The sequence below is a fragment of the Hippichthys cyanospilos genome, chromosome 16, assembly GCF_059441005.1.
Source record: "Hippichthys cyanospilos isolate Australia breed blue-spotted pipefish chromosome 16, RoL_Hcya_1.0, whole genome shotgun sequence".
NCBI lineage: Eukaryota > Metazoa > Chordata > Actinopteri > Syngnathiformes > Syngnathidae > Hippichthys > Hippichthys cyanospilos.
The window spans coordinates 18,949,695-18,962,267 of record NC_142384.1 but is presented as its reverse complement, the minus strand read 5'-3'; the positions used below and the strand labels follow the sequence as shown (position 1 = coordinate 18,962,267).

General features: G+C 61.7%; 1 protein-coding gene across 3 annotated transcripts in view; it reads right to left on the bottom strand.

Annotated features, from left to right (window-relative positions):
• Window positions 1-222: 222 nt before the first annotated feature.
• The window catches only part of cep112 (centrosomal protein 112), a 19,898-nt gene continuing 7,547 nt past the window's right edge, over window positions 223-12,573 (bottom strand). For 2 of the 3 annotated variants that reach the window (XM_088436187.1, XM_088436188.1), the window contains exons 8-21: window positions 12,278-12,423; window positions 11,946-12,063; window positions 11,765-11,857; window positions 11,628-11,687; window positions 10,834-10,913; window positions 8,824-8,959; window positions 8,591-8,698; window positions 6,616-6,798; window positions 4,923-5,096; window positions 3,275-3,337; window positions 2,154-2,273; window positions 1,013-1,090; window positions 837-938; window positions 223-576 (exon numbers count right to left, since the gene is read on the bottom strand). In XM_088436187.1, the coding sequence (XP_088292313.1) occupies window positions 337-576; window positions 837-938; window positions 1,013-1,090; window positions 2,154-2,273; window positions 3,275-3,337; window positions 4,923-5,096; window positions 6,616-6,798; window positions 8,591-8,698; window positions 8,824-8,959; window positions 10,834-10,913; window positions 11,628-11,687; window positions 11,765-11,857; window positions 11,946-12,063; window positions 12,278-12,423 (1,701 nt within the window). In that variant the 3' untranslated portion in view covers window positions 223-336. The remainder of the gene's footprint in view (window positions 577-836; window positions 939-1,012; window positions 1,091-2,153; window positions 2,274-3,274; window positions 3,338-4,922; window positions 5,097-6,615; window positions 6,799-8,590; window positions 8,699-8,823; window positions 8,960-10,833; window positions 10,914-11,627; window positions 11,688-11,764; window positions 11,858-11,945; window positions 12,064-12,277; window positions 12,424-12,573) is intronic. The other variant, XM_088436189.1, reaches the window with a different exon arrangement.

Genomic DNA, 12,573 nt, shown 5'->3' with positions numbered 1-12,573 from the left:
TCCTGATACCTTTCTATTGCAGAACGAGCGCGCAAATTGTTGGATGAGTGGCAGTTGGGTAAGGTCACAAATTGGAGTCAGATTACTAACTTGAGTTTATGTTGAATTAGAAATAAAATTCCAACAACCCGCTTCGCGGATGTTACCGTTACCGAACCCCCGCGCTCCCGCCGGGGAAAATATCGACGACATCTTGCAAAAGAAAAACACGGACGCGGAAAATGAAGCCGTGTCTTTTATTGGGGCAAAAGGTTCATCCGACAAAGTTGACATATTATTCACTACTATTTCCTGTCTGGCGATAACGTGAAATTCAAAACGAAGCTTGTTGCAGTTTCACAGAGGCAAATCCAGTCGCGTAAAAGCTGCAGTAGTTGCCCGAAGCGCACGCGCGGCGGTCATCGCGGCGGTCGGCGCACTTGCAAAGTCCACGCCCGCCGAGTGAGAGGAGCAAAAACGCCGCGCCGGCATCGCGTCCGGTCCCGACGGCGAGCCAAAACAAGAGCCGGCCCGGCTGGCTGAAATCTCTTCCCGGCCTTCCTGGACGGCGTCGGCCCTCCTTTCCAGGAAATGCACCTGCCACGTCAATATAATGGTTTGCCAAGCTTAACCCCGTGGGCGCCGAGCGATATCCCAAAAGGCTAGACCAGGGGTGACCGCGGCCGCGCCCGCTCGGGGGTAGCGGGTAGCCCCCAAAGATCACAGCAGTAGCTCGCAAGAGAGAAAACGGCGGAGCGTTGCTTCTGGGCCTGCCGAAGGCGCTTTCCTTTGCCTTCCCGGCAGCATTCGCACACCTTCTCTTCCCTTCCCTTCCCGCTCGGCGGACGGCCACCCACCTGAGCTTTGAGCGAGGCGATGGTGTCCTCCAGTTCCCGTCGCAGCTCGGCGGGAATCAGGCCCTTCATCTTCTCCTCGTACTCCTGACGCACGCGGGTCACCTGGATGGGCTAACTTTGGTTGCGAAACGGAGGAGGCCCGAACGGCGCCGCGCAACCCGCTCGCCGGGCCTTACCTCCTCCTGGCTCTCCAGCGTTTTCTCCTCGGCGCTGCGCAGACGCCTCTCCAGAACGGCCGCCTTCTCCTGCAGGGCCTGAGGGAGGAGCAAAGAACATGGGCCGAAAAAGGCTCCGGGGCCACATCGGGACCAGGTTTCCTTCCGCGTGGCTCGCCGCGGCAAATGAATGAGCCTCCCGGGAGCGCTCCGCGCCACTTTTTCGTGCGGGAGAGCGCCGCCGCCGCCATCCTTTTGGCGCCGTCATTCCGCAAAGGCATTTTTCCGAGCCGGAACCCTTTGCGGGATATGAAGAGAGCGGCCGATCCCGGCCGTCCTGACCGGGGGGGGGGGGGGGGGGGGGACCGCGAAAATAGGCGAGCGCAGCGGGGGCCACGCCTCCGCATCGGGCGGTCAGCGAGCGAGCGGGCCTCCCTCGGCCCAAGCAACGCGAAAGATGGGGAAGAGCGCGAGCATATTTGCAGAGCGCCGGCTGTCAGAAGTCTCTACCAAGTCTGGATTAACTAGATCCTCTAATGACACTGAGGCTGACGTGTGAAGAAGAAGAAAAAAAAAAGTGCGCGTACGGGTGTGTTTTTTGGGCAGCGATGAAGAGCGCTTGCAAGGCCGGCTTTGCCCACCAGGGGAACCCGGCGCTCTTCTCCTTCTTCTTCTTCTCTCTGCGGCTGCGAGCGACCGTAGAAAGAGAATGGCCCAAACTAACCCTAATCCGTTACAACGGACCGCGTTTCACGCCGCGGAAAACGCATGCAAAAGTCCCGCGAGGATCCGCTTCATCGGCGGCGGCGCTCCTCAATCCGGAGGAGCCGGCTCGTCGCCCCGCGCCGGCTTCCGCTGACGCGCTTTGATAAAGGTGACGATTTGGACAAAAAGCCAACAGAGCAAAGAGATGGATCCCGCGCCGTCGCCGTTCTCGATTGAGCGGGCCGCACCCGGTCCGCTTCCGCTTCCCGAGGCCGGCCCCCGGGATTTCTCTTTAACCCTAACCCGGTCGCCCGGCCGGGGCTGGAGCCCGTAGCGCATAAAAGAAAGATCGGCCATAGTAAAGATGCGGGGGGGCGACGACTTCTCGGCGCTAAAGTCAAAGTGGCGGGGAAGGGAGCCGCTCGCTCGCGCGCGCGCGCGCGCACGCGCCACTGACCTCGCGGGCCGGCCGGCCGCCGTCCCGGTCGCTCTCCTCCCGCCGCTCGCCGAGGGCCCGCCGCAGGCCGTCCGCTTCCGCCTTGGAGCCGCGCAGCGACCGCCGGAGCTCGCCGATGACCTGGACGGCGTAGGCGAGCGCTCGTCGGAGAAAAACGGACCCGCGCGGGAAATCTGTCACGTTTGGCGCCGCGGGCCGCGGCGAGCGGAGGACCGTGCGGGAAGGGGAGCCGAAAAGGCACGAAACCAAACTAACGAGGCGGGCGGGCGAAGCCGATCGTTTGGGGTCGGCTTCCGTCGGGAGATTCCCCTTCTCCGTGACTTATTTCCGATCCGAAACCGGCGCGGGACGTCACGGAGGCTTTTGAAAGCCCGCGGTTTTACGAGCGAGCCCCCGATCGGTTGGGAAGCAAACAAAAGATGCCGCGGGTCGCTCCGATGTCACGTTGCTAAGCGGCCGATTTAGATGCGCGAGGGGCATCCGGCCGGCAATGACGGACGGGCCGCGCGTCGTTAACTGGGGAGTTGAGGGCCGATCCGCCCCCCCCCCCCCATTGATCGACGTCACGCCCGATGGCCGAAAGGCCAAAGCCTCGCTTGCAAAAGGCTTCAGGAGCTAAGATATGCATATATATGCAGCGGGTTACCACGAACGCTCAGCGCCAGTCGCGCCTTTCCCACAGCGCAAGAGGAACGGGGCGGAAAAACGCAAGTTCCTTTTGAAGCGCCCAGATGAAAAGCCGGACCAAAACCAACATTCTATTTAAGCCGGCGGCGGAGAAAGGCAGGGGGGGGGGGGGGGGGGGGGCTGGCCCTGGGCCAGACACATAATTGTTTACCGTGGGCCGACCGAGCGTGGAGGAGCAGCAGCCCTGCCGGATTTTGAAGCGTGACCAAGAATGGAGTGGAAAAGACCAATCTTTTTTTTTTTCTTCCAAGAGGCACATTAGGACGTTAATACCGTACATCACTTTGAGACGGAAGCATGACTCGGCTTCTTATTGAGATCCAAATCTGAGTGGCCTTTCTCCATCCTCGCCGTGGCTTTAAAGGCCTTTAAATGCGCGCCTAGACGTGACATTTGGCGCCGCGGACGTTTCCGCCGATGAAAGCGGCCGTTACCTGTGCGGACCTGGCGAGCGTCTGACCGTACTCCTTTTCCATCTGCTTCAAGCGCACGTTGGTCTGGAAAGACAGAGACGGAGGCAGACGTCAACGGAACGCCGATCCTTGGAAAACGTCCGAAGATGCTGATCCCGAAAGCGGGATTGAAGTGGGTCAGCATTGTGTTGGCTTGGCCTGGTTTGCGGCCGCTTTGATCAGGAAGTCTGCCTGATGTGACGACGCGAGGACCGAGAAACGGGGGCCCGCCCGCCGTCCCGCCCGCCGTCCCGCCCGCCCCTTCAAACCCAAGATTCCCGGCCGGCGCCCCCAGAGGCGAGCGGCCCGACGCCATCTTTGAACGCAACCGAGAAAGTCTGCGAGCCGGTCGTGCGATGTTTTTTTTGGGGGGTGGCGGAGCTTCGCTTTGACTCTTTGAACTGCTATTTTCCCTCCTCCTCCAACAAAAAGCTCCGTCCCTGCGAGCAGAGGCGGTCCAAAGCCCAAAAAGTCTTTTTTTTTTTTGCCCCCGCCAATGGAAAGAAGTCCCCCCCGCCGCGCCTCGCGAAACGAATTCCGTCGATCCCGATTCCGGCGGCGGCATCGACGTCCGACGGGCTCGAATGCGGAGGCTGGCGCGACCTCGCTTTCAAAACGATAGGCCGGACCGATTCGCCGACTGCGTCGCCAGACTGACTCATTATGCAGAAATCCAAAGTCTGACTGTACTTTGTGACACCGGACGGAGGGAGATGCGTAAGAGAAGTTGGCGGCGCGGGCGCTGTATCCCAGAGATGAGGCGTCTTTCTCAGGCGGCTTCACAGGCCTGTCAGATTGGAGAAGCGCGCACGCACGCACGCACACTTGCAAAGATAAAGTTCAATGGCAATAGCTAAAAAAAGCCCCTCCCTGCACACCTTCTCCTCGCCATCCCTTTTCTCTGTCAACTCAAAAGCCGGGAACGGCCGTCTTCTTATCTTCTCTGATATTCTGCTTCTCATTATTTTACTCCCAACCCCCCCCACCCCGTTTAAAGGCCTTTGATGACAATCCGTTCGTGGACTTAATGGATTTCTCTGGCCTTTTTTCCAGGATCTGGAAGATGCGTTTGAAAAAAAAAAAAAAAAACCTGGCCCGGCCCGGCTTCTAAGAACGCGGCGGACTGCGGAGGACAGCCTTTTCAAAAAGAAGCAGCAATTTCAGCTTAGCAAAAAGGGGGATGCGGTCAGTACACATCTGAGGGAGGCCTAATCGGGGTGCGGCAAAGTTGCGAGTTTTCCCCGAGTCGAATTTGGAAAGAAAGTGTGGAGGGGGGGCATAAAAAATGTGCCGATTTTTCTTTACATTTTCAAGACGCCTACGCTCGCAAGTAAGGATGCTGAAAACAATCTCTTTATATATATACAGTATATATATCTAAAATGTCAAAGTAGCTGCTAGCTACTACTGTCCCGCTTCCACCTTACGCACTTGGAACGGGCTCCACATTCCCAGACCGAAAGACGGCTCGGATCAGGCGCTTTGACGGATCCGAAAGCAAAAAGAAGACAAAAAGGCGGAATGGAGCCAGCGCTCGGGTCCCCCTGGCGAGGCCGGGCCAAAAAAGGAGCCTTCAAAAAGGTCAACGGTTCCTCGCGGCTTGGACCCCGCCTCCCGGGCCGGGGCTCACCTCGTCGGCGTGGGCGCGCATCTCCGTCAGCCGGCGGCGCAGCGTCTCCCGCTCCAGCTCGCCTCGTCGCCTTTCCTCCCGGCGGAGCGCGTCCAGCCGGGCCAGCTGCCGGAGGCGCCGGCCGTCGGCCTCCCGGAGCTCCCGGCGCAACCGGGCCTCCAGCTCGCAAACGCTCTGCGGAGATCGCGGGCGCGGGTGAGGCGTCAAGCGGCGGACGTCCGCTTCGGGGCCGGGGGGGGCGCCGTGAGGGCGACCGCTCCGACAGATTCTGACGGCGGCCCAAAACTATTCTTATTTTTGCCCGTGTTTCTTGGCTCCCCGGGAAGTCGTTTGTTGGACCGTGTTAAGGCAATACGGCCCGAAAAATCAGCTCATCAAATGTACAAGAAGCCGCATCCGAATTTGAATAACGGATGACGAACGGTGGTATTCCTCGGCTCACGAATGCGGTCGGTCAGACGCAACCCGCCGCCTCGTCCTAAACGGCGCGCCGATGGCACGCGCTCACCTGATGGAACGGCGACGCCGACGGCCGATCCGAGAGCGCGGTCGGACAAATTGCCGCGCCGCGCGTCCGGCCCGGCGCCTCGCGCGTCTTTGTGCCATCGCCGGCATTGAAAGGCTTTGAAAAACTGACGGCATCCTTATTTGGTCCGAGGGCGCGGCGCCGCTCTGTTTGATGAACGCGCGGCGCCCACTTTGACGAGAAATGATTACAGGAGAAAACTGAGCGCCGACGTTTCCGCGGAAGCTTTGAAGCCTTTGTTCGCCGAGAACAGAGGCGTTTCCCCGTTTCCGGCCCGTCGGTCGCCGTTCTCGTTTTGCCGCTTTTCGCTTGAGACGTGGCCGACGCGGCTCCGGCGTGTTCCGGCGCTCCTGCCGCGCGCCGCGCCCAGACATTTTGCGCCTTATTTCCAAGTAACGGCGACGATGCCGCGGCTTCGTCCCTTTGGAAGGGAAAGGCGCCGCAAACGTGTTCCAAAGGAAGCCGGCTCTCCTCGCATAAACGCATCCAAACGATGGTCTTTTACGCCGGCGGATCACCGAACGGCCACGTGGCAGGATGGGGCCCGGCCCGCCGCGTATCCCCCACATCCAGGAGGGCGGCCCCGAGGACCTTTGCCGCTTGGGCGACTCTCGGAATTGACGACGGAGAGGGGAGAGCGGGGGCCGCCCCCCCCCGAAACGCGGACGGCAACGCCCCGCCGTGGCGGTTGGCAGCGGGCTAAACGGAACATTTCCCCAAATGCGAAAACGGCGCCGGGGGTGCCTGCTGCACGTTTCAGAGACCTTTGGGCGATATCGCTCCATCCGCGGCGCTTTTTAAGACAAAAGCGTCCCAATTTAAAAGAATAAAAGCATTCGCATTTTCTCATGATCCCGCTTGGGAAAGCTATTTTGAAAAAGACTTTCCTTCCTCCGATGAAGGAGAAGGCTGAGCGTCCGCGACCCGGGACCGGGCGACGCCGACCGAAGGGGCGGGCTAACACGCCGCCCGATAATCCGCCGCAAACAAAACAGGAGCTCGGCCGGCCGGCCCACAAAGAGGTTTTGTTTTTGACCCCCGCCATCGGTGGACACAGGCGGCTCCCGTTTGAAAAACATTTCAGCAAGTCGGCGCGGGAGGAGGCGCTTCGGGATTTCTGGGTCGGAGGGTTAGCAAACGGGGGGGGGACGGAGGAGGGCCCCCTACCTGGCCGTGGCGCTCCCTCCGCTCGCGGTCGCGGCGCCGGTGCGCCCGCAGGGCGGCCCTGGCCCGGCTCTTTAGGCCGCCCACCTCCCGCCGGCGCTCCTGGACGAGGCTGTCCTTTTCGGCGCAGTGCCGCTCTCGCAGCCGCGTCCGTTCCTCCTCGTGCCGCGCGCGCTCCTCAGCCATCTGATTGGACGAGCGGGCAAAGAAAGACTCCGTCGGCCAATGCGCGCTCGGCAAAGCCTGTCGTCATGACAACCCGTCCGTCCGTCCGTCCCGGACGTCGGGAAGGCTTCAAAAAGTTGGCCCGGCTCCCTGGCGCGGCGGCGTCTTTACAAGCTCCCGCCACGCCGTGACCCGAGAGCCCGGCCTTAAAGGTGCCGCGGCTCTCTTCCAATCCGCCCCCCCCCCCCCCCCCGCCTTCTTCAAAGAGCGTATAGCTTGGGCCGCGTATGAGAGCCGGCAGGGGTTGGCCATCCGGCCGCGGCCGCAAGCCGGCGCCCCATGCTAGGCGCCTGACAGCGTGTGAAAAACCGGCTTAGGCCGCAACTCCCGCCGTTAGAAACGCTCCTTGGAGGGGAGGCGCCGGGAAGTCCGCGAGATACTCTACGCGGGACACTTTGGAGATAATCCCCGCGCCGTGCGGACCGGGAGCCCCGACCGGCTGGCGGCCCCGGCCCAAGTTTGTTCGGCGGGAGCCAAGTCACCTACTGGGAGGTGGGTCCGGCCTTTCCCGGGCCCCCCCCCCCCCCCCCCCGGGGACAGGGGCCCGGGGCTCGCTAATCCCCCCGGCGCATTGTGTTGCGCGGCACCCTACCTGGTCGGGAGGAGGGATCCCAGAGATCCGCTCTAACGGCCGGGGCCGTTCCGTCCTCCGTCCGGAGGAGGAGACTTGAGTTTGCCGGCCCACGGCCTATGGGCCGGCGCCGCGACCAGCCCACATTTAGCCCGCCCGCCGATCGCGCATCGAGTTTGCGATCTTCCCTCACGCCGCTCACGCCGCTCACGCCGCTCACGGCGTGAGCCGCTCACGCCGCTCACGCCGCTCACGCCGCTCACGCCGCTCACGTTTTTGACAAGAGCCGTGACGGCGCGGCGTGAATAATCTCCACGCGCTTTGCATCTTTCCTTTGCCTTTCATCAGCGCGACGGCGTCACAAGCGTTCACGCGCTCGCCGTCACGCGGACGGGCCCTTCATCTGGCCGCCTTTTCATCTTTTAAGACAAAAGGCTTCCCGATGTGTGGCTAACCCTGTGTAGCCTGCATACTGTCAACTGCCCCCCCCCCCATTTCCAACTGATTATGTAGCTTTTCCTCACGGGACGTTCTTCTGCATTCCAAACGGCAAAAGTCGGCATGGGAAGCCGCGATAAAGGCGCGCGATGACTTGAGTCGCGCACGTTTCATTCCGGGAACAAACGGCCGCTCGACGTCGACGTTTTGCCGACGGACGAATGGGAAGGGGCGGGCGAGGCGCGCGTATGTCGCAAAGGCACTCGTGAGAAGCGCCGCACGCAGCCGGGCGGCCGCACATTCGCGTGGCTCTTTTCTCGGGGAAAATCCCCTTTTGAAAAAGAAGCCGAGCGCCGGCGCCGGCGCGGCTTCCTCCCGCGGCTGTTTCCGGCCATTTCAGGTTGAAAGCCGCCAAGCGACGCCGCACGCGTTTCAAACAAAGGCATCGCCCTCCCTTTTAGCCCGACGCTAAGGAAGCGTGCGAAACGCCATTCTTTTTTTACTTTTTGATTCCGATATTGGCGATCGGCGTCCTACGACTCTCATTCGGATCCACGCGGGAGCATCGGGCGAGGGCCTCGCGTGGCGCATATGCCCAACTGGGTTACGGCGGGCCCTTCCCTAAAGGGAACCCTTCCGAACGCGGCCCTTATCCGAAGAGAGTGGGACTTTTGGAGGGACCGAGGGGTTCCCGCCGGGATGCCAGTCAGGCCGCGGGGAAGGAAAGCGAGCCGTAACGCAGACCTGCCGCTGGGATTTTTCTTCGAGGGCCTCCAGCTGCAGCGCAAACTCCTTGGCCTGCTTTTCCAGGAGACATCTGGAGCGCCGCAGGTCCTCCTCCGCCTTGTCCACCTGAAAGACAGTTCGGCAGACGTAAAGGGCTGCGCCCGCAAAGACCGAGATCGGAAGGAGGCCGGAGAAGTCCCGGGCGCCCCCCGACCCCCGGCCGCGCCGCCGAAGCCAACGGACACTCGGACCCGTAGCCGGAGTGGGGCCAGGGCCTCCTCGGAGGCCGGCTTCAGCCGCGTCCTCGACTGCTCCAGCGCGGCGGCGGCCTGCAGGCGGCGCGCCCTCTCATTCTCCCGGCTCTGCTCCAGCTGCTTCTGCGTGTCTCTGGCGTTAACGCGACGCGCGCAGGTATCAGCGCTGTTTGACCTTTGGATCCTTTTGTTCTTCTCACTCCGGCTGACCGGAGCACGCTAACGCAAAGACAAATAGCTAGAGAAACTAAAGCAAAACGCGCAGAAAACCTGCTCGGGACGAACGGGACCAAAGGGCCAAACTATTTCCTTCCTGACGCAACGCTGCGCAAAAGTCATGGAAGCGTGGCGCGTAATTTGCTCCCGGTGGAAGTCTAGCCATTTATTTGCGGGTCTCTATTCCTGCCCCGATTGCCCTGTTACTGCTTTTTGTTTTGGTTATATCGCCTAGCTTATCATTTGCTGGGTTATGGAAGGCAGTCCGCTCGGGGAAGCGAAGGGAACGAGAATTTCAACGCGCGCTATGAAAAACCAAAACTCTTGAATGCGTGATTTCTTTCTAGGCGCCGCCTCCGCGTTGAAACGACCCGAGACCCGGGTCGCCCGCGCACTTTGTCGGAATCCGTCTTTTCGTTTCCTTGCTGCGGGGCGGGTCGAGCGGGCGAAAGCGTCCCGGCAGATGTTCGGCTTAATCAAAGCTCGCGGGGAGAAAGGGATCATGGACAAGCGCGCTTTTCAAGCTTTAGCCGCCGCTACGTTTATTTGGGAGGACCTTTGCCAAACGCAGAGCCCGTTCTAGATCTCTTGTTGCTTACCGCTTCTTCATTTCGATTACTCTTGAACACGCGTTAGTTTCTACTTTGCAAACCACACATTGACGGCGGATACGGAGGACGTTGCGTGTCCGCGCCACCCCGAGGTGGAAAATTCAGCCGCGGATTGCGTCGGGCCCGCCTTTGTTGTTTTGCGCGGCAATCGACTCGTTATCGCTCCGACAAACGCTCCGCCGCGGAGCCATCTTCATGTATTTGAAGGCGGAACCGCTCAATTTCATGCGCCGCCATCTTCTGGGTCCAAACCCATTTTCCGAGACGCGTCGTTTTTGCTACGCCCGGACCGAGCGTACGTCGTCGGGCGGCGATCGGTCACGCGACGAAACGGGGGGGGCGGGGTGACGCCGCCGCCGGCACGGAAACATTTGTCCCGTTCCCAGATCCCGTTGCGCGCGTCGCATGACGGCCGGGGGACCGGCGAATATCGGACGACGGGGGAGGGGCGCGAAGCTCGGCCGGGGGGCCGGCGGACGTTTCTGGAAAGGGGGCGCTCGGCAATCATCCGTCCTTAGCGGGCTGGCGAGTGTGCGCGCTAGGGGAGGGAGAACATCAAAAAGGAAAGCGGGCCGAGGATTTCAAAAGGAAAGGGATCGCCTCCCTTTATGGACTCGCGTCATTTTGGTCTCTCTCGCGTCGGACATCGAACCAAAAGGATTTTTCTGGCCCCCCAAACTTCCCTTTGCCAATTTAGTGTACTCTGGAGTCATTAATGAGTCCGGATGGCAATGGCGTTTTTATCCAGTTTGATGAGCGGCGAGGAGATTGGTTTCAAAGCACGAAGGCCGTACGCGCGCTCTGTGGCCGACGCGCGTCCGCTTTTCCCGAGCGGCCAATAAGGCGAGCCGACAAACGGCGGCCGGCGCCATCCGGGAAAAGGACAGGCCGGATGCGAGCGAAGCAAAATCCCACGTTGGGCGCACTCCGCGCCTTCACCCTGCTTCGTAGCGCATGCTATTGCTATGGTAACGGCAAGCGAAAACCCCGACGGATGCGGCGGCGCTAGTTTGCATAAGAGAAGCAAACAGGTAAGGGACGGCGAGAAGAAAAGGATGGAGCTGGAAAACAGCTCCATCTGGACTACGTCAGAAAAGCGGACCAAGAAGCCGAGCGGGCCTCCCGTCCGGACGCGGCGCCGGGACACGCGCGGAGACGCTCGGGTTTGTTTTCCCGGTACCTGAGCGCGTCCTCCAGCTCGGCTATCTTCCTCCTGGAGCGCGTCCTCTCTCGGTCCGCCTCGTCTCGCAGCGCCGCCACCTGAGAGCAAATAAGGCCGGCGCGCTTTGAAGACCGCCCGGGCGCCGTCCGCTCTTTAAACTCGACCCCGGCGAGCTCAAAAGCCCGGCTTCGAAGACGACTTGCCGACGCTGGCGCGGGCCCGAGCGGCGCGCCGCCTTCCGACGAAGGGGTTTGCGAAACGCTCCCGCCCGCCGTCTTGGTGACTACCCAATCAAAGGTTCGGCCGCGCGGGGCCTCGCCGCGCGGTACGCGCGCATCGAGGTCGCATCGCGTTTGCGATGGGGAATGAGCGCCGTCAGGCAGTAATGAGCAGCCGTTGCTGATTTTAAGAGGGCCCACTGGCTCTTGGCTTGGTTTCTCGGCTCGCGTCACAATTCGCTACGTCTCAGGTCCTGGGACATTTGGATTAGGTGTCACCCTTTAGTATTGAATCCATTTGCCGCGCCACGCTGGTCGCAGGCCTGCCGGCGCCTATCCCGGTTGCCAGCCAATGGCAGGGCGCGCACAGACAATCAGAATCGCCGAAGGACAATTTAGTGTGTCCAAAACACCTGCCGTGCACGTTTTCGGAGAGCGGGAGGAGAGGACGGTCGGGATAGGCTCCAGATGACAGATGTCATCACCTCGGATTTAACAAGGACGGACGTGAGGAGGCGCGGGCAAAGAAAGAAAGGAAGAAAAGCGATCTCCGGCGCGGCACAACTCTCATTCGCTCGGTCGAGTCGGACGCACCTTTTTGTCACGGCTGATCTGGAAGTCCTCTTTTTGAGCCTGGAACTTCAAATCCTGATCCTGAGCGGAGGCCGAAAAGAGCGATGAGCTTCGGGCGCGGTCGCCGGCCGGCCGGCCGGCGCGCACGCGCCTCTTACCCGAAGTTGCGCGCGCTGCCGATGTTCTGTCAGCACCAGCTGCCGTTTGAGTTGCGCCACGCTTTTCTCAAGGTCCCGCATCCCCTCGGACGCCTGCCGCGGACAAAAGCGGAAAACGAGCCCGTCGCTGGCCAGCTCGGCTCGACGAGAAAAACGGGAGGGATTCCGGGCGGGGCGGAACCTTGGCTGCGGACAGCGCGCGCTCCCGAAGCAAGAGCTCCGCCCGGGCCCGCCCGTCGGCTCGGAGCTCCTCCAGCAAAAGCGTCTGCTCGTCCTTCTCTTTCTGGAGCGCCCGCGTCCTGCCGGCGGCGAGGCACGCCGCACGTTGGACTCGCCGCGCCCGCCTTTTCGTCTCGCTCGTGCTAGCGCGCGGCCATTACGTAGCGGACGTTTGTCGGCGCCTCGGGGAGGCCTGCGGCGGTATGGCAACCCGCCGCCCCATCAACCTTTGGGTCGCTTCTCGCCCTCGGCGGGAGCTCGCTCCGTTACGGAAAGATCGTGTTTGCGGCCCACCTTCTGTTGGCCTCCTCCAGCTCGGCGACCGCGGCCGCCAGGCGGACCTCCGCCCGGGCCTTCTCCCGCGCGGCCCGCTCCGGCGACGTCTCCGCTCGGGCGGGCCGGCCTTTCCGCTGCTGCTCGCCATCGGGCGCCGCTTGCACCTGCGCGCGAGCAAACACGCCGACGCTGAGTATGAAGGAACATGGCGCGCGGGAGCACTTTGGACGGTAGAGCGCGAGGAGCAAGTGTGAACTTGCGACGAGGGAGGTCCACTTTGAATCAATTCCTCTCGCGCCGAGGTACGCCAGTCT